The 20,999-nt window shown below is 42.0% G+C and overlaps 1 protein-coding gene across 5 annotated transcripts in view; it reads left to right on the forward strand.

Annotated features, from left to right (window-relative positions):
• mpp7a (MAGUK p55 scaffold protein 7a) overlaps positions 1–20,999 on the forward strand; it is a 112,943-nt gene that overhangs the window by 48,189 nt on the left and 43,755 nt on the right. For all 5 annotated transcript variants that reach the window (XM_053858353.1, XM_053858355.1, XM_053858357.1 and 2 more), the window contains 2 exons: positions 1,839–1,919; positions 9,495–9,626. In XM_053858353.1, coding sequence (XP_053714328.1) covers positions 1,839–1,919; positions 9,495–9,626 — 213 coding nt within the window. The remainder of the gene's footprint in view (positions 1–1,838; positions 1,920–9,494; positions 9,627–20,999) is intronic.

Genomic DNA, 20,999 nt, shown 5'->3' on the forward strand with positions numbered 1-20,999 from the left:
ATTTCCATTTAAATGGCATTTTAAGAGTTTATTTTCTTTTTTTTCTTTTACTTTATTTATTTATTTTTTATATATTTATTTTTTTAAATTCCTTTCCTCTTGACACTCAATTTATTTCATGCTCCCCCTGAGGAGGAATGGGATGCATATCTGTTGGTAAATATAATATACAGTATAAAAATATAAAGCCAATCTTAAGGAAACTTCTTAAGATAATTTCACTGATATTTCAAAGGGTTTCTGCTAGGTATCTGTGTTCTTAAAAATTGGGGAAAATCATTTCTGCGGTCCACTCTTTTTTTCCCCTCTAAAAATGGCATGATGTTTCAGCTAAAATATGAGATCAGAATGCAGTTGAAATCCTGAAGAGAAAACTGAATTTGGGGTGATTATTTGTATATTATATCTCACACAGATTCCTCATACTTCTGATGCTTGTTGCAAGATTTAAGTATTAACAAGTGGATAGAAAGCTGAACTTATTACTGTGAAGTGTCTTGATTTATTACATATGTTTTCCTGTGGTCTAGTCTGTAGCCGATGCCTTGACTTTGGGGCAGTGTTCATGGTGCAAAACCCTCATTTAAAACATAATCTGTAATAATTCCCCACAGCCATCGAGAAACACTTGAATGCACGTCGGCTTGTGTTCTCCTCTGGCAATGGTTCTGCAGTTGACATTAGCTCAGCAACAGACAAAGCTTTATGTGTCTCAGCCTGCCGTTCCTCTGCACGCTCCGACCACATCCAGGAGCATCAACGATAAATCAAGGTGCCGACAGAGGAGTGTGGCCGGGGCTTAAGATGCAGTCGCTTGTCTCAGAATGACCAAACATTTATCATTCATGAAGTCCAGCTTAACCCCAGTGCTCTTGTGCCTATTGTTTTGGAAAGAGTTACTTGGTGAAAGGTTAACTGAAAAATAATGTGCAGATTTTGACAATAAGTAAGGTGAAAAAGTAAGTCATTTTCTTATGCTTGCAAACATGGAGTCTCAAGTTAAATGGCAAGAAGCCATTTGCGTCACTCTGTTGCTTGTTTTTTTTCTTTGTGACATGTCTTCGTCTCCTTTCCTGTTGTCAGCTTATTCCCTTGGTATCAATGTATATTGTAGTTTAATTTACATTTTAAACTCTTGGTAGTTGTTTAAAGTAAGTGCCAGCGGAGTCTATATATAAGATAGTTCCGGTATTTGTTCACAGATTTTGTGCTTCCTTTGGATGCAGAATGTCATTCACAATTTCGTGCGACAACATCCAGACAAAAATGATCTAAATGTAATTGTAGGGCATAAAGCCTTGAAAAGAAAAGAAGAGCGATAACAAATCCACTGATATGATTCGGCTTTTCGTATCCTGCTGTAATGGGCCGCATATGAACACTCATCCGCCCAGATTGCACCCATGACCCTTAAGTTTGACAACAGTGAGACGCATCAATCTTCTGAGGTAGCTCCTTTGTCGTCATGAGGTGAACCTACTATCAAGTCATAAATATCTGTTGTATTAGTCGACTTTCTCCTCAAAACCCGCTGCGTCTGACCCCTGTTTTTCGTGACTCTGGGATCATTTAAGAAACCCAAATCTTTCCGCAGCGATACGCTGATGATTTTGCCGACAGCAGCTTATCATGGCTGAAACGAATACAACACAGTTGAAATATCTGATTGGGACTCTGAAGAAGTCCGGCTTGGCTCTGGCCATTCTCTAAACTATCACCCCCGAAAGAGAATGTCTGGCAATGAATCATAATCATGAGCCCTGTTTGACTTCATCTTCATAAACTTCCTGATGAACTGTAAATATTTTTGTCTGAGCAAAGTCTTTCTTCTTCATCAGTTGTCTGAGGTGCTACGAGAGAAATCAGCCACTGCAGAAATCAAAGAGCTTCTGGAGATTCTGGCCAAAAAACACGTCAGGGTGAGTCAAGAATGCTTTCTCTTCTTTGTAGAAGCCCATCATGTCACTGCAGACACTGTTCTTTGTTTGTTGCTGGCGACACTGCACTAAATAATATCGCAGTGGGATCCAGACCCTGTTCTGTCTCTCGCCCTTTCAGGCTGCTGCCAGAGACCTTGTTAGCCAGACGGCCTCAAAATAAATGTGCATGTTTTTCAAAAGCATAACTCGGGCGTCGATGACGGCGGGACAAAAGGAGGTTCATCACTCTGCCAGGAACAACAACTTAATTTGCAGCACGCACTTGCAGGTGCATCCAAGATCTCAGCGTCAATCAGAGGTTGTTTACCGTTTGATGCAGGAAAAAATGAAGAGAATGAGGTCAAGACAACTTGAATAAATCCCACGTGTAGACATGTGATCGCTGCTGTAGTGTAAACAGGCTATCTTGAAGATGAATAGCTGGAATCCATCACACCTCTGCTCTCCTACTACGCTACACGGGGACTCCATCTGTAGTTTGTCTATGTCAACCCCAGAGTGTAATGCGCCGGAAAATGACGGCTGCGCTCCCCTTGAAGCCGGCCTGTGTCACAGACCGAGCATTTATTATTCTAAATTAGCGGATAGTAACGGTATTCAGGGTCTCCAGAGTCGATTCATCAAAAGAGAAGTCGATCGTGATCAGGAATTTTGTTGGTTCAACTGCCGGGTGAAGAAAGGTGAGAATATGGGAGTTGTTTCACACGCAAACCACCAAATATTTTTCTACGTACATTGTTTTAATAAAGTTTATTATTATATCTACTGAAGGGATTTGGATGGATCCAGTAATCATGTAATATATAATTCTTTTAGTGGCAACAACCAGAAAAAAAAACAGTTTATTTACTTGTATATTTACTTTTGAAACTTCATCCGTGACCCAGCGCTGCTTAAACTGAGTAGACAAGAAGCTGGTGATCTCAATTTTTTTTACAAATGAACTGGATTAACTGTGAAATACCTGTTTTTTGATTAAAGCTAAGACAAACAATAAATCTCATTTGTGCTTCATAGTTATAGAACACTGTGAATTTGTCATTTCAAATGAAATTTCGAGATAAAATGAGCCAATCTAAGAGTAAACAAAGGTAGTTTGGTTTCACATGTTCAAGTTAACCCAACTAATCCGACGAGTCTTTTTTTCATGTGTGGCAATGAGGGTTCTCACTGGAACTCTTGAGTTCTCCATCAGAAATTGGAACCCCAAAGCAGTCACTTCTGTTTTTGTGTTTTGTGAAGTGTGACATACAGCTTCATCTCATCATCAGTCCAGCGTTGTACTACTGCTATTCGAAGCATCTTGAGCTCTGCCATCCTTGTCATTTGTTACTCGAGCATGACAACGTCACCCATGGTTCATTCCTTGTTTTACAAAAGACACTCCACCACTCCAGTTATCATAACTAAATAAGCACTTAGGGATCGCAAATACTGCCAAGCAGTGTCATTCCTCCGCCAACACAGTCTCCCATTGACAAAAACAAAAATAAATCCTCCATCCAGATGCCAGCACAAATGTCATCCAAAGCCATTCAGAACTTTTTCAAGTCAAAAACATACAGTAACGTCCTTGATGGAGGTAGACGACTAGCTTCTGGTTTAAAGTGTGGCAGTAAGGTGGCAGCGGTCCCCCTGGTCCACTCAATAGTCTGAAGAATTCACTGTTCAGTCCAAGACGTGGTGTCATTTGCTGATGAATTAATTTTTTATTTATATTTCTTGACCTTCTGTCTCCGGCAGTCCTTTAGCTGGACATAAGAAAGTGGAATTTTAGCTGTCTGCGTCTCTATAGTCAGACTTTTTTTTCTTTAAGCACAAATATATATCACGTTCCCATCTTTCCTCTAAATTCCTTCCTTCTACGCCAACAATTGCTGATGAATTGGTTGCAATGTTAAGACTAAAAATGAGGAGTCCTGATCTCTTAAATGTTAGCGAGTCATTATGTCCACATGCAAGTTTTCATTGTGATGTAAATGAGTGATAAATGTTATTTTGATATTACCGTCTATATTTGAAGCACCTCATGATATGACTTGGCCCCTGATTTTTGACGTCTGAACTTTTCTTTCATCAGTATGTTGACCTTCATTTAATGGCCCATTGAGTTGTTTCCCACTGCAGTTGCATCCTTCCACTCAACTGTTCTTGGTGGGCTATGCAATGAGAAAAACGCCTGATAATTCTTGTGATTTTGAGTATGAACAGTATCAAACACAAGTTGGCACTGTTGAAAAAGTATAGGTAATTTAAAATCTTAAAGAGACTTTTTTTCTTGCTCAGTGTCATGACATAAAATAATGGACGCACCAACAGTTCAAATCTAAATGAGTCGATCTGTGACCATGGTGACTGAACCTCTTGATGGTGCATCACAAACTTTTGGATCGAGGGGATTTAGAGGTTTAACAGTCACAACATGGGACCGAAGCCCGGTTGTCTCCAAACGGCAGACAGCATGCTTGAAGAACCCACTATTATTAAAACTTGCTGTTTCTGGTTCCATCTGTCCCCGAGAGGATTTGATACCAGCCAAGCTCTGTGTAAATCACAGAGCCGGGGGTGTAAAACGCAAGCAGATGGCCGCCGTGTTTGAATGGCGTCTCTGTGCAACAGTAACTGTATCACTCTTAATTATGGCTGAAATGATCCATTCCGAGGGTGGGGATATAAATCATGCTCTTTAAAAACCCGCCTTCCTTTTCTCTCCCTCTGCCGCAAACATTCCCTTTTACCATTCGCACATGGATAAACAACTTTGTTCTTATTAGCCTCCCTCAGAAAGACTAATATTGACAGTGATGAAAGTGCCAATTATTTCAGCCGTCTGTTTCCGCCAGAGTGGATGGAGACTGAGTGCTGGGGGTCAAGGGTAAGAGAGGATGGGCATTTGCCATTGAAGCCAACCTGAGCACCTCACAGTGGGGGGCCGTCCTCCCTCCAGGAAAGCTGTAGCGTAAAATGAAATATGCACAGAGCAACGACAGACGAAGAGAGTTCACCAACAGACCGGCTGGTTTATTTAGTCAAGCTCTAAGATGGGTCATCTGCTATCACCATTATAACTGATGAGAATACACTCATCTTGGACATGGAAGATAAGGGTGATTCTTGTCTTCGATCGAAAGATATGCACAGAGCAGAATGGCATGTGAGGCTGACTGGTGGAAATCTATATACCTGTTCAGTTGCCATGTTCCTGACACGTGTTCTCTATTAGATCAATTAGCATACAGCTGTTATTGCGCCTTCACAGAATGTTTTTACAAGGAATTAGCCGTGGCTCTGTTAGGGGCTGTTGGGCACGACCGTGGATGGAAGTGTAGTCGGGATGGGGTGCAACGCCAGAGTTAAGGAAGTACCGTCAATGGGAGGATGGAGGATATTAGACGTGATGGATGGGGAAAGGGGAAACTGGCTGGATGGTTTGTGGAGGAAAGGTTGGGGTGAACATGGAGAGGGGCGTTCATACATGCTCGACCTTCAGAGAGAAGTCTTTACCAGGCTGAAACCGATTTGATCTTGGAATATTTAAACAGGCCATATTATGGTTGCATATTATCGCATATTATGGATGTTTTCAGAGTATTTAGTATATTTGTTTTCAGTATTCGCAACACAAAGTGTCACCCTAACATACACTGTAGTGTGAATGAACAATGTTCATCCATTTCCATGAAATATACTTAAAAAAATACCAAATATGGATCTTAAATGACTACCTCCTTTTGCCTACAGATCTCAATTACGTAGCCAGAACTCAACCCATGAAAGTCTATTCACATAACCCACAATGAGTCATGGCATCAAAGACAAACTGTACTGCTTAAATAGCGACACCTACATATTTTTGCAACTTTTTTCGTGGCGGCTATTGCCTTGAAGGTTTTTGTGAGGGCTAGGGACTGGCGTTTGCTCTAAGGACCTGGCTTAGTTGATTAAGTTGGTTATTCAAGACGTGCGGCACAGAAGTCTTCACACGCCTCAAACATTTTACAGCAGACAGTTTCACAAACATCACCCAGTACGTTGCAAATCTGCCCCTGAATTTCCACCAGATACGTTTGTGGAGGGAACATGGAGTTGTTGTGAAACTGAGGTCTCAATTTAACCCCCAGAACTGGTAAATGGAGCAGAACAGAGTGGTTGTCATCTACCTGGTCATGAGCGAATCTTCAATCCCGCAGTACTTTGTGTGTTGAAAGAGGCAAGCTGTCTTTTAGTTTATGACGAGTGTCATATAGAATAGGCCAACGCTCGACCTCCGTTGACTACTTCAGAGTCACGTTCGTGGGTTATGATGTGTCTGATGTTCACACCGCTCTTTCACAGTAAAATGCGAATAATGTCTACACATAGTGAGTCCAGATGAATCACATTCAGATTAATGTCTTTGAGCTGCCATATTGAAAAAAAGATGTTATGTCTAGTTTGTCTCACAAGTAAAGTTCTGTCTGTTGGGGTCCGCCTCGTCCCTCTTCATACCAACATAGGATTAGAATCAGCAACTACTCCGTTGTCCGTGTTGCTATCCAGTGAGCTAATCAACCGCAGAATTGTTTTCTCTGCAGTTGTTTGTAGTTGTCTCCCGTAATTTGACACAATCTGAATTTAACCAAACACAAGTAGTGCATATTTTTACTAATAATTTTCTCCTTCCAGAGCAGCCACGTTGTCTGTGACTGGTTAATGTCTAAGTCGATGCCAAAAGTACAAACTAGAAAGCAGAAGCAGAAGGTAGAAAATATCTGCTGCATCAGACGAAAACACGACGGCAGAAAATCCATTGACTTTTTCAACGTCACCCTTGTGTTTGGGGTTAACCTTGTTTTCTCTGAGCACTTTGCTTTCCATCTGCAGTCGAAAAAGATTGAGGGAGATTTTATTTTTTTTTTTTAACTTTAAGCAGGGATTGCCACAGCAAGTCAGGGTCCTCCACCTTAACCCATCTTGCCCTTCCTTTTTTAACATTTCCTTAAAAAATTCAGCGAATGAAAGAGTAAGCAAAAACAGGTGAGAGTGATTGGCTCTGCGAAGTCAGAAGAAGATATAAAGCAGCTTAAACGCAGGAAGATTCCAACCTACCGTCTGTAACTTGATTATGAAGCCGTCTCGGCTACTCTGATGGTCCAGAAATGCCAGATCACAGCTATTGTGGAAACAACCTTTGCCAAGTCTTCATTCACGCACTGACACCGTTCTCAGATCAGGACTTTTCTATTCTATTGAGCACAGGTTTGGACTTGCCGTTCACTTTGCTTTTATCATTTTCATCTGCGAACAGTTTTGGTTTCCAGTCTTCCAGAAAAATACTTCAATACCGCATTGATGGCATCCCCAGACGCGCGCTACAACTTAACGTGCGCGTTTACGTGCAGCGCAGATGAAAGGCAGAATGGATTTTTCTGAGAAATGGACAATCTGTTTCTTGTGAGATTTCAGGGAAATCTCACGAACAATAAATCTGAAGTGCAAACAAGAAGAAAAGAGGGAGGAACACTGAGAAAACATGCTGGATTAAAGACGAGTATGTTTGCGCTGCTAAAGTATATTTACTTTCCGGGGAAATTTTTCACTACAGTTTACCCAGAATTTAACAACTGTTTGTCTTTGAACACTTAAAACCTAAAAGTCTTGATGATACATTTCAGAAAGGTGCCAGAAATGAAAAATGTGGCTTAAAGAATGACTTTTCCTGACCTACTTTCTCGCGAGGGCTATTATTGTCAGGTGCACCGCGCTAAAGGGTGTTAACTTGAGATTCCCTTTGGAAAATGGTGGGGAATTAAGTCTCCCAAAGAGCCACATTAAAGGTGCAGTAGGTAACTCATCTTTCATCCACATGGGTAAGGGTCTCATTGAACAGCCTTGTACCGTGTGCAGCTTTCTGTACTGATTCAATGACACCAATACTGCGTTTAAAGTCCTACACCCCTCAAACTGCATACTTAAAACCACAGCAATGGTCTGAAGCTGCAGTTAGCAGAAGGCTATCCACTTGCATCAGTTAACTGATGGGTCGTCGTTTGTTATCTCCTATCCAGCGTCACATGGAGACAACCCATAAGATCAGTTTAGATTTCATAAATCCGCTTCATTTCAGAAGAGACCGTTTGGGCTTGTTTCTGTTTTGATGCAATCCGCTCTCCCTATGGTGAGAATCTGTCTTCTGCTTTGGCTGCTTTGTTGTATAAGCTTTTATAGCCAACGCTGGCATTGCTTCTTCCTGTTCCGTGGCTTGCAACTCTCAAGTTCAAGTGATGGGAATACGTAGCGGCCCCTAAACCACGCCCCCCCCCATCATTTATCAATAGGATCAATGATGTCAAGCATTCTTACATAATGCTGTTATTGCGCCTTCACGGACATAATGCAACTTCAAATGTGATTTCAGGACATTTGTTCATTTTATTTGCAACTAGTAATGTGATTCATTTTTTTCCCCCTCGTGTTGTGCTGTCTGACCTTTGAAGTTCATTCCTGACGCAAAATCGTTAGCTGCGGGGAACCCGCTAGAAACCCTGCACTTCTTATCATTTAAAAAAAAAAAAAGATAAATGATAAATTTTTGTGTGAAAATTAGTTGATCAAAAATGCATTTTCCTCTTTCTAATGAAAGAAAAGCGATCTTATGAAGTGATCTTTATAAATCTCTTAAAAAGTCAGCACTTTCCTTGAAGGCTTTCTAAGGTGAAGATATAAGCCATCTCCAGAGCCTGGTCAGGGCAGAAGATGGGAGGGAAATCTTCTGTGATTCTTCTCTAAGGACTTGTTTTACTCTGCTGCCGTTGATTACCTTTTCAACTGTTACCGACCTGCAGAGTTGGTTTTGACCTGTGCTTGAACCCCCACTTTAACTTTGAGACTTAGGTGGTCTCAAACTTATCACTAAATTGTGCCGTGGTCAACTCGCCTCAATGGAACCCAGCCACAAACCCCCAGCGCCATCCCCTCCTCTCATCTGCTTCCAGTTAGCAGCGTGTTGAACGCTGCTGCGAGCTCCCGTGTCATAAAACTCACGGCCTCCTCTTCTCACCATCCCTCCCGTCTTGTCTCTTTTCTGGCAAGTGGTCGAGAAGATGTTCTCACTTCTTCTCCCCACGCTGACGGAAACAGAAGCACACGTCCAGCTCTTTCTTAGCTTAGGACATGGAGTCGTTAAATATTTTTTGAAAAAATGTCTCAATAGCATCATTCTTGTCTGCTGCTCATATCTTTATGTTCACTTGCGAATGTGTGACATATCTAAGGCCTCTGAGAACTGCATTACTTAAACCCTGCTGCTCAAGTATGTGGCATGTGCCCTGCCCGTTTTCCTGGACAGTGTCAATACGGTGTTCATGATATATCGTTGAGTGACGCAACACGCCATGTAGGTCGTAGTTGCAGGTTGATTTCTAGCGATATCTGCGGGCCAATTATTGAAATCTGAAAAGTTGCATTTTTGTTGAAAGGCCAGTTCATAAAAATAAATAAATAAAAATGTTTCTCCTTTCGATTTGCTTGGCTTGTGCTTTGTTTTTAAGTGAAACAGATTTTGTTTTCTTCCAGAGCCTTCTAGAAGTCCATGACACAGTTGCCCGGAAGAACTTCGACCCTGAACTACCTCCGCTGCCAGACGATCTGGACGAGGAGGAGGACTCTGTAAAGATCATACGGCTGGTCAAGAACAAGGAGCCTCTTGTAAGTCTCCTTTTCCTTAAAAAAAAAAAAAACTATCACAGAATTGTTAAAATAATTTGAGGTATCAACTACTGCAGAAAAAGAAGCCAAGCATACGCTTCCATTTTTGAGCAATCATTCTGCTTCTCCTTTTTGTTTCAGTTTATCCTCAAAAAAGTATACCACAGGGCTTGGGTGTAGCTATTAGCGTGCTGATCCAGTCAGTCTAAACGCAGTGTAGCTGTAGTGAAGTGTTTTAAACCCCATCGACTTAAGGTTATTTTTCATTGAACAAATCTTGACGGTATCTTTAAGCTTATTCAATAAAATAGTATCTGGATTGTGTGTAATGTGGGCTGTGCTGTCTCCCGTACACAATTTGATCACAGTTTTTCTTTAGTTAAACATGTTTAAGTGTTTTTTTTTTTTAATTTTTTTTTTGAATAATTTTAATGAACATTTTAATTTCGTCTTTGTTTTATGGATTAAAATGTACTGTCCCATCAATAACATACTGTTAGCATTCTTGCATGTCAGAGTGCAGCCCACAACCTTCCAGTTGTCCCAGCTCCACCACAATTACCCTGCTCTCGGTCAAGTATTTTCAGTCTGTCTAGTCTGAGTGTCTCATCTGTCCGACTCTGTCACAGTAACGCGCGCCGCGTGTCAGATCTCCACGGGCGTCGTGTCAGCGATCCAGCTCTCAGTCCAAGGCCTGAACTCTTTAGTGGCGGACTGACCCGATCATTTTCTCAGGGTTTACCATCCAGAATGTCTATCTGCTCCCTCCTTTCAGAGTCATTCCATGCATTCCCTTGTTGTAAGCTGTTCAGTCATATTTGGTTTCCGGGCCTCTGCAAACCCTTCAAACCTAATTGGGGCGCCTTTGGTTTGCAGGCACGCTTTTGCCATGTGCTCCCGTGCTTTCGAATGTTTCCACTGTCGTGAGTTCTCACCACTGACCTCTGTGACACTCAAATACTCCTCTGCCTAAACCCTGAATGGCCTGTCGAAGACCCCGTTCTGTCATCACTGCACTTTGTTGTGTGTCGTGGCCCCGCCTCTGTTTGATCTAGACCGGACATGTTTTGGCCCCAGCTGGCTCTATTTTCAAGTTGCGGTTTTCACCCTAACCTCCGTCTTGGCTCCAGTCCGGTGCACTTCTCTTACCACACCCTGGAGAAAGTGGCACACACCTAAACCGCGTTGGGGTTTCTGACTTGTGCATGTTCCACGGAGCTGCTCAGTGTTTTAATGTGGCTGGTAGGAATTCTCGCTCTTCGCCGGCACCGTTAGGGGCATTTCCTGTGTTGATCTCATCTGAGTCTGTTATTGGTCCGGAGTCTGTGAAACCACAATGGATGACCTTAATCATCTTGTTGGTGTTGTTCCATTACACAAGTTGGTTCCCGTGTTGGCTCCCAAAGATATCTTAAACTGACGTTTACAACGTGTGACACTGTGTATCCGTGTGCCATGATAGAAAGTGAGAATTGTATGTTTTCGTTCTGGACTGTGGCTCGCCTTTCGTTTATAGTCTGAAAGGTTTATTATGTGTTTGGGTCAAGATAAGGTCAGATTCTGTGAAGCTGAGGACGCACTCAGTGTTGTTGTAGATTGAGTCCAGGTAGACTTTCAGTTAGATTTCACAGTCCATCGATGGAATGAATTGCTCCCTTAATATACAAAATAGCTCTGATAAAACGTATTAAACAAGCCTCAAATGCAGCATCTAGTATCCATGCATTAAATATCAATATAGACAACTTAAAATATCAAGACAACACACAGTCAAGCGATTTTTCTGCAAAATATCGATGCAATGTTGCACAATCAATTATCACGATATTTGAGGATCATCAATTAGAAATATCCTAAAAGTGCTCTGAGTTGCCTTGAGAAAAATATCACACCCCTTTCTGCAGGAAGTGAGGGACCAACTCCACCACTCCCAGTAGACTGACCTGACCATATCCTGGTTTGCTAGTGGTCACATCTCAATTTCTCAGCTAAATGGACTGCTTGGAAGATCCCTAAGGTGATACTCCAGATTCCATACAATAAAGTTCTTACTCTATATTTTGATTTTGTGTAAGATATAGATGTTCTTTTTGTATCCGCGTACTACAATAAGATTTATATCTTAAGCAACATTCGTGCTGGGACTCATTTGCTTTTGTGATTCGCCAACTTTCTTCCCCTTGGACTGAGTGCTGAACTCAAAAGCTCATTTCACGTTGCTTTCGGCTCTGCGTGGCTCTAATATGCCGGTAAATGTTGAGTTTCTGTCATTACCCCTCCACCTCTGGCTGGCTGACACGCCAAGTATTGTCATTCCATCCATCATTAAAGAGAAACTGAGAATAATGAGCCGGCCACTTGAACTGCGAGCCCAGCAGAGATCCTTGCTGAAGCCGGTACATTTTACTACAAACTCTCATTATGTGAGATTCTCTATCACATCTGAACCAAGTGGATTTGGAAGTGCCCTGTACTCTGCGTGTCATGTCCATTCTACAGTGCTCAAACTTCATTGTTACCGCTGGCACTGCTATGTCTAATTTCCTTTTCGGTTTTCTTGACTTCCACTTTTAACCCCTGCTCGCAGTTTGATATCTCTATTCTTTGTCCGAGTTTTAAAAAGTCCCGTGGTTTTTCTCTCCAACTGTGATTGCATTTTTGGACGCTTGATTTAAATGACAGAAAATGTATTCATCGACATTTCAGTCTGAACCTGCTGATCTAATTCAAAACATTACATAACATTTACTTTGGCCAAAAAAACTTGCCACCCAGATTGAACTAAGCAAATAGTTATGAGTCTCCTGTTGGGTTGAGGTTTGGGTCCAAGCGACTCACTAATGATCACCTGAACGACCAAGTTTTCCCATCGATGGATATGACAGGCCTATTCCGAGAAGACAATGCCAGAATTGAACAGGCTGGAATTGTGAAAGAGTGGAGCACAAACCATCATTTTTCCACAGTCCAGACCTGAGCCCAATTGTCAATATTTTGGATGTGTTGGAGAAGGTCTCACACGGGGGTCAGACAATTATCAGATCAGAATTATTAAATGTATGCAGTAACTGAAGGTAAGATACAACAGAATATTCATTTTGTGGCCAGCCAGTGTAGCAGGACCGATCCGTACTGCGTCTTCAGTCATGAGAAGGTGGTAAAGACAGCTGAGCCAGAAGACAGGCTTTGTGGTTGACTGATACACTTGTTTAGTTTTCGATGCTAGTGATAGAAATTTGTTTCTCTGTTTCTGGAACCGTTGCCTCTCCCTATTGAACCCGTTGAGGCGGCTTTCGCAGGTTCTCCCTAAACACCTCCCTGGTGAGCCGTTTTCTGTATGTGTGACTGGAAGGAGTCCTGGGGAGACATGGGAAACACTGGACGAAGCAGTACTGCCTGAGAATAGGCGAACAAAAAGTCGAACTGAAGAAAGTGGATGGCCACAACATTGTCCTGTTATATTAAAAAATGGATTTGCTTCCTCATTTTGACCCATAAGTCAGAAAATAAACCATGTTAAAAGCTTTCCAAGTGGATAAAACATCTCTCATTGTTGTGTTTAACGGTTGCCCGCCAACTGAAGGCAAAAGTACAAGGTGAATCACTATTAGAGATTTTAATCTAAACTACTTTTGTTTGTTTCTGTGTGTTTCTTGGAGTGGCTACATAGCGACATGCAGAAAAAAACATTGTTTTTCTTGGCATACCTGGAACAAGCAGCAGAAAATGTATTTTCACCTGATATTTTTTATGTTTTTATTTTATTCATTTATTCCTTTTTGATGTTTGGTGATATACTTGACGTTCAGCGGTGAAAGTCTAGCAGAGAATGGGCGAAAAACCATCTTATAAAGGCTACTATCATGTAGATTGTTGATTCTAACAAACATTTCACTCATTAAACATGGTTGTGGCAAGGACACCTTCACCCTGACCGTAGCACACACTCACTGTGGTGTGGCCTGTCTCGAAATAAAAATCATCTAATTGTTAAACAATTGCACCATCCATTCATTGAGTAATGAGGCATAAAATTCGATTTTGACCGGCGGTAGTGAGTTTGCTTTGGCTTGGTCAGAAGGGGAACCTCTATAAAATTCCAGATTATTTTTCCTCACTATACTCATTAATGTTCAGGGACTTTGGGTCACGATAGAAGGAGTAAGATGTTAAAATAAGCAGCCAAATAAGGGTATTTTTTCTAAATGTGTGGTTGATGTTGGGGTTGATGGAGTGGTCGTCCATCACACTTGGGCTGATAGTCTTCTGAGAAAGGGGGCAACTGGAGGTGCATTTCTCTATTGTTGTAAAAGGTAAAATCTTCAGGAATATCTGGATGAAAATCTAAAAAATGCCTAATGAAATGAGGAATACTAATGTCTGATTCAATATAAAATGGAAATCTGCCTTTTCTCTTTACTAAGTTGATCCAGTTGAGGTCTCTGGATTAACAATCAAAGTGTCTAAGTCAATAATGGGATGCTTAAATTTGACACACTGTCCGTCATTGTCCCGTCAGTTCCTCTCTCGTGTAGCCAGGCGTCGTGTCAGATCCCTCCTCCCTGATGTCTGTTTCGTTCATGCTCTGGAGCTCCAGCGACAATTGGTTTTCTCATTACTCCTAATGGAATTCAACTGAATGGAAAATCTAAACTGCATGCTCTCTGCCATCCAGTTGGCCAAACTCCTCGTGTCTTGCATCCCGGCTGGACGAACGCTCGCACCAATCAATACAGCTCTACTACTTTTGGATCTGGCCACCACGTCAACTAGATTGAATCAGATGGTCTTCTCATCATTGCGCCACAAAAAGCAATTTGAATCTGCTGCGCTGATATTACCACTGTCCGAGTGCCAAATGCGAGATTGATGTCAGGCCAGTTTCTTTATTTAATAAATGGAGCTGATAATTGTGGCCGGTCAGAAAATGGTTGTGATCAGTTTGATTTGTGACAAACACGATAATTGGCAGTCGCCAGAATGAGCGTTCTCATCTGTGTCACGGCGGCGTTTTGTTCTCTCGCAATAAAGACGATGGTGGCAGGGGTTCTGTTTGAAACTAGTTATTATGTGGCATGTTGCATCGTTGTTGAGTTTGTATTTATTGATTTTTCAGTGCAGGTTAATGCCAGAATCATCATGTCTGGCGTGGATTTGCGACATACAGGTTTAATTCTTGAAGCTGCTGGAGTGGTCCTGATGTTCAGACACATTGTTAGACTTGTTTGGTTTGGCTTAAAAGCACGTGATTTACACACCGCCACACACACAGTGTAAGGGTGCATTTCACAGGGTTTGAATCCAAAATGATCGGTCCCCATCCACAGAACCAGATGTTTGATACGGATCACTTTTCTCTTTGAATATGCTTGATACATGATTTTGTTTGGCTGATCTGCTTTCCTACAAATCAATTCTAGCTTGTTTTTGGAAATTTAAGATCATATCAGCACTTCTCACCCTTTAAATAAACGCAGTGGAGCCAATCGGCCAGGGTACGAGGGCCAAGCAAAGTACATTGTAGGGCCTCATTTGTCCACAAATAGGGTACAGCCAAAAATACACTTTTTATTAAATGATTAATAACTGCTGCGAGACTTCTGCTGGAATTCAGCAGAATAAAAACATTTCTTTTTAACTTTGTAAAGATTCCATGAGTTAAGAGATGAACCATGGTTACGACTTGATGACTTGCACTCGTAGCCAGAGAGTCATGTGGCTTGCACAGTCACAACCAGTCTGGAGATGTGAACTCATAAATATGAACACGCAGATATAAATTCATGCCATGAAACAGTCTTTAGCCAGTAGCTAATATTGCATACAGCTATTGCGTTAATGGCCATAGCTAAATTGGCCTCCGAAAAACCCACGGCTTGAGTCGAGTGCTGTTTTGTGTGTGAGACGTACGTGAATGCCAAGAAACTTTTGTTCATATGAAGACGAGTTGAAATAGAAGTGAGCCACTCATTCCAATGATATATAGTTGCCTTGTGGATTGCTATTTTTTAAAAAGGTTCTGGTGGAAAACCAAATGCTTTTTTATTGTGTCACTCTGATCATGCTACACTGAGGTAATCCATTCTCGCTCCCAAACTATTTTCAAGTGGACTTTTATGTCCCGTGTTGATGGTGAAGTCAGTCAGAAGTCATGCTCTCAAGGTACTCTGAATATTAACTTGATGATGCGATGGTTTGTTTTTTGTTCAGTTTTTGAACACGTTCTCTGCTATTTGTTGACTTTGTGTGGTTAGTTTTTCCAAGAGTTTTCAAGATAATATTTGAGACTGTGTCAATTTCTAAGGGTAAGACTAACACCAACCTCTGTCTTGCTTCTTCTTACGGCCCTAGGCTTCGGGATACACTACGGAAGGTGCAACATGTGCTCCAATGTGTTGAATGACGTGTCTGCGTGCTTCGAAAATCTGAGCGCCCTCACTAGTCACATCTTATGTCGTCAGATACAATGTTTTAGATTTTTTTTTTTTGCTCCATTGTCTGGCTTTTCTCAAGCTAACAGGCTTTATCCTCATGAGAACTTTTGGATAGTTGTGTGAAACACTATAATTTAGACTGTAGCTTAAATATCTCACCAAATCATAAAGTGGAAAAAAAGCTAAATCTGTGCTGGTCTATAAAATCTTTATTAGTCTCTCTAGTTGCAGTGCTGCCCTACAGCCTGCTGAGTTGCGAATGTGAAAACACGGACACTGTGTCCTCCAAAAGCCACATCTGAGACATTTCCAAGCTGCTAATCTCACGGCCCTCTTAAACAAAATTTCTTTTCTCCATCATGTGTAATCATTAACACGGACACACATCCTCGCTCTTTTCCTCTCTGCACTCCGCTGGACTGAATGTGGGCATTGTGGAGCAGCAGGTCTCGTGCTCCGATGTGGCCGCCTTTCTTCGCACATTTTGGAAATGAATTGTGACATGTGAAAGTGCTGTTTTCTTTGCTCTGGATTACTTCAGGAAAAACACCAACAATCCCAGCAGGGATTACCTTTGCGTACACAAGTGTCTCTTTGTGTATGTTCATGTCGTAGACAGCATACAGGGTGTAATGGCCATAAATCTTCCACTGAGATGGCCTGGTGTGGGCAGTATGGAATCAAACACACACACAAAAACATCGGCGAGGTGAAACTTCAACATTAAACAAACAGAGAGGACGAACGAAGCTGAGCCGACTCATCACAGGGCCGTCTGTGTTACATTAGTTGGCAGCTTCCCTTGCAATCCCTCCTGCTTACCGTAATTATCGTAATAATGGTCTGCAATTTTCCTTTTTTCTTCAGCGTACTCCTTCGTTACAACTCAGGGGTCAAGACCGGGGTTAAAAAAACACAAAGAGAAACTTGATCCAAGGGAAACTTTAAAGTATGATTGTCTGGAAAAGGCGTTTTTTATTGGTTGCAATCAGAAGTGATTTCATAAAACAGGTGAAAAGGCAGCTTGGGCCTTGGGCTTGAAGGTTATTTCTAGAGCCCCTAAACTACTGTCTTAGGATGGTTCTCTGTGTAGTGCAGACCATTTGTGGGTCCTCTTACATCATGAAGTCATAGATATACATGGGCACTCCATGATTCAACAATGCCTGTCAATCATTTTCCCACCATTCGTACTTCAAGTCCCATAATGCACTGCAACAACTCACACTCCAGATCATTGTAATAAGCATGTACAGTCATGGACAAGTCAATAAGAATGTTTTGGATTTTCAGTCTCTAGTTGTGCTGCAGTGCTATAGTGACACTGGAAACCTCAAGATTTTAAGTCTATCAGTCTTCTATCGTCAGAACGTTGAGTTTCTGATGCCCACACTTTACAACCCAAATAACATTCCAGAGTAATTTCAGACAAGACAAGCTGTTAAATGAATGATATGTTTTAATGTCAATCTAAAATGTTTTTAGTGTTTATACCGTTACACCGTACAGTACGGTTGTATTTTTGCTTCATCATAAAAGTTATTTTCATTTTGTGATGCCATCCAGAGCTTCGTTTTGAGCTTGCCAGCGCCATGTGGTAAATTTAAATGACACACTTTCACACCAGATATGATTGGATGTAATGGTATTTTATTGTCCAGGAGGCCCCCTTCTCACTTCGTATTTCGTTTTTCCATGGCCCACATCTGGTGTGAGGAACGGCAGCATGTGTTTCCACTACACTTTTATTTATACCTCTAAACACACCAGTCAACACAGCGGTGGGCAGAAGTTTATTGTCGCCGTTACACTTTTGCAGTTAAGTGACATTGTGTCAAAACACATCGGACCCTTCGCGCAGGCTGCTCCAGTTTGTTTTCCCTTGTCGCTCTCAATTTGGTGGGAGAAATAATGTTTGTCAAGTGCCATAGATTTGGACTTGGTTCTCACAGTTTTTGAATCATTGGTCTGCTAGCTTTGAAGAAAAAAAGTAATAGTGCACCATATTGTAATAGAGAAAATTGGTGCCTGATTTAGTCACATAGAAATTGAGAGCTACGAACACTCAAGCCTGTTTTTTTATGTATTAAAAATTGCCCATCTTGTGTCATTTTGTGTGCATTGCATGTCGGCTCAGGCTCAGGCTCAGGCTCAGGCTCAGGCTCAGGCTCAGGCTCAATAGTAATAGTAATGTATTGGATAAGGTGAAACAGCTGTGGGATGTTCTCTTGAGGACAGAGGTTCTCACTTGATCGTCAGATTTAAAAAGCCTGAGCTATTGGAGTGCAACCCCAAGAGCCCGCCATCCTTTATGTGACACACTGCCCTTGATGTCTGCAAACACTGCAGACGTTTGGACGTATTTCAACTTGCAAAGCAGGCAGCTGACTACAGCATCACAGCAAAAGTTCCCTTGAGAACTGACAATATTTTATGCCTTGGGAGCATGAATGTGTTGAACCCACCCAACGAGAGAAGACAGTTGCCTTGTGTTCATCAGCATCTTTCTTATTTCAATCTACAGGGGTCTTGTCTTGGTACTGCTCGCTGAAAATGTTGGGCAATTTTTCACTTGTTTTTGAGTTTCAAAGCTTTGATCGAGTTGTTGCTTTGCGAGTACAGCAGAGGTGAGGTTTTAGCACTCTTGTTCGCTTCGTCTCAGCAATGAACGCCCATGTTCCTGCAAGAAAGGTGTTAAAGACGTCATGATAATCGTCATCTTCCACCAAATGTGTCACGTGGTGGTTTGGTGACTCAGGTTATAATTACAGGTATGGCACCAGTTTCATAATACAAAAGCCCAACTAATATCTAGGTGAGCGCACATAAACACTGCTGTCCAAATACTTGACATACTCATTCCCCTTTTGACTTCCTGCACCTTTTCCTTGCAGCACACTCAGGCCGAAATAGTTTCCATGCCCCAGCAGTCACAAGCATCTCAATCACAACACTGTTATTATGTGTTAATGCTTCGTTGCATCACTACTGGCTCTATGTTGGTCCTGAAGAAGGTAAACCCGCTACCTTCATCTCCATGTTGGCCCCCGCACTGGCACATCTTGCAGGTTCTAGTCTTACTGTTTATGTATTTCTCTAACTCGAGCAGCGGCTCTCTCATTAGTAGCAAGGTATGGCCGGCTGCTGATGATCACACCCAGAGGGTATTGAGGCTGAGCGGAAGGTGATGCAGAGTTCATGGGGTTGAATTTAGCCCCCTTTTCCCCAGCAAACAGGCTTTACAGCAAAGGTTCCCCTGGAGATTCTTTTGAAGAAATGAGAGCTACAAGAATAGATGACCGATGAAACTGAAAGGGAGTGAGCATACAGCACAACAGCCAAAACAATATGGCTTAGGTTTTGATGGCAACCAAATATGGGATTGATGGATTTGAATTATGGGGTCCAAATGAATATATATTTTAAAAATGATTTACTAAAATTCATTATTATTGGTGGACATGTTTTGATTGTCCAGTGGTTGCCTGTCTTTATTTATTTTATTATCATCACAGTCCACGGATTTTAGCCCATACAGCCACTCCAGCACGAGCGCCTGACCTTTGTGTCCTCTTTCGTAAAACTCAACAAACCTTTCCTCTGGTCTGGTCTTCTACTTACCTTCCAGTCCGCGTTCTCTGCCAGACAATCATCTTGGAATCCTTTTTTGTTTTTTATCAGACACAGCTTTTTTGGCCTCCTTGCCACTTCTGATTCCAGACTGCAGGTTGCCAGAGCCCCCCGCTCCCCTCCAATGATCCCAAACTTTCCTTTCTGCAGTCTTGGCTGGCCCTTGTTGTCCCATCACGTCGGACAGCAGTAGGTCAGATTAAAAAAAAAATGAAATAAAATAATCCAGTGTCTTTCTATCGCTGGCTTTTTAATGAATTTCATCTGAAAGACCCAAGGTGTGACAAAAAAAACCCTTGTGTTGTCTTCAGATTTCTTCTCCCCATGGGTCAACAACCAAAACTAAGCGTGACTCCCATCCGGTTATTTGACGGCCCATGCTGTTTGCGGCTCAAATATAAAGCCCGCAACATCAGGTGGATAAGTTAAACCACAACAAGCCCTATGATTGAACACAGAACAACATGAGATCCCGTTGCGGCGAAGTCACCGCGTGCCTTTCCCATCGTCCGTCCTTCATCTGCCCTCAATGGCACAGTGTATACCTTTCATAAGAGCAAGTTTTATAGCGAAACCATACTGTTATTACAGAGTTCAGGACCGTCTCTCTCTCGTGTTTTGTTAGCCTTCAGACCGCCACCAGCCACCAGACATCCTGGGAGACACAATAAAAGCATTCATAATACCATTGGCCATCATCCAACTTAAAGAAGGTTAACCAGAAGGATGTAATAGATCCCGCACTCTGTTGTCTGTCAGTCCATGTAGCCCATTTCAGAAACCAGCATCACTCTGTCTGCTCGTCTGCAGCTCCTCTCTTGTCTCTTCCCCTTTGATTTCTCGTGTTTCCTTATGAGCCCAATTGTTCTATTAGAGTGCGACCATTTTCATCATTAAACCCTGTTGTTTTTTCTAGTTTTCATCCCCGGCTATGCCCCAAGGCCTTGAGGAACTCATTATCAAGAGGAAAACCATTAGGTGTGATTAGGTTGTGCAAACAGTTGAGATGACACTATAATGGTATTTTTTAAAGTGGGACTACTTTGCTATCTCTCTCCTCTTGGTGCGATAAAAGCAGGCAGAGCTGGCGAGCCAACGGCCTGTCAAAGGCAGCGCCTTGACACATGGCGAGACGTTGTTTTACGTCAGTAGCCTAACCTGGTAGGTGAAAGGGATATTGAAAATTAAGCACATCTGCGGAGCAGGATGAGCGAATCTTTTCTTTGAGCGGCAATGAAAACAGTTTTGGTAATGATTGGAATAGCAGGTAGGGTGAGACACAGCCATTATAAACTGTGCGGCGACCAGA

Source organism: Synchiropus splendidus, chromosome 3, assembly GCF_027744825.2.
Source record: "Synchiropus splendidus isolate RoL2022-P1 chromosome 3, RoL_Sspl_1.0, whole genome shotgun sequence".
Taxonomy (NCBI): Eukaryota; Metazoa; Chordata; class Actinopteri; order Syngnathiformes; family Callionymidae; genus Synchiropus; species Synchiropus splendidus.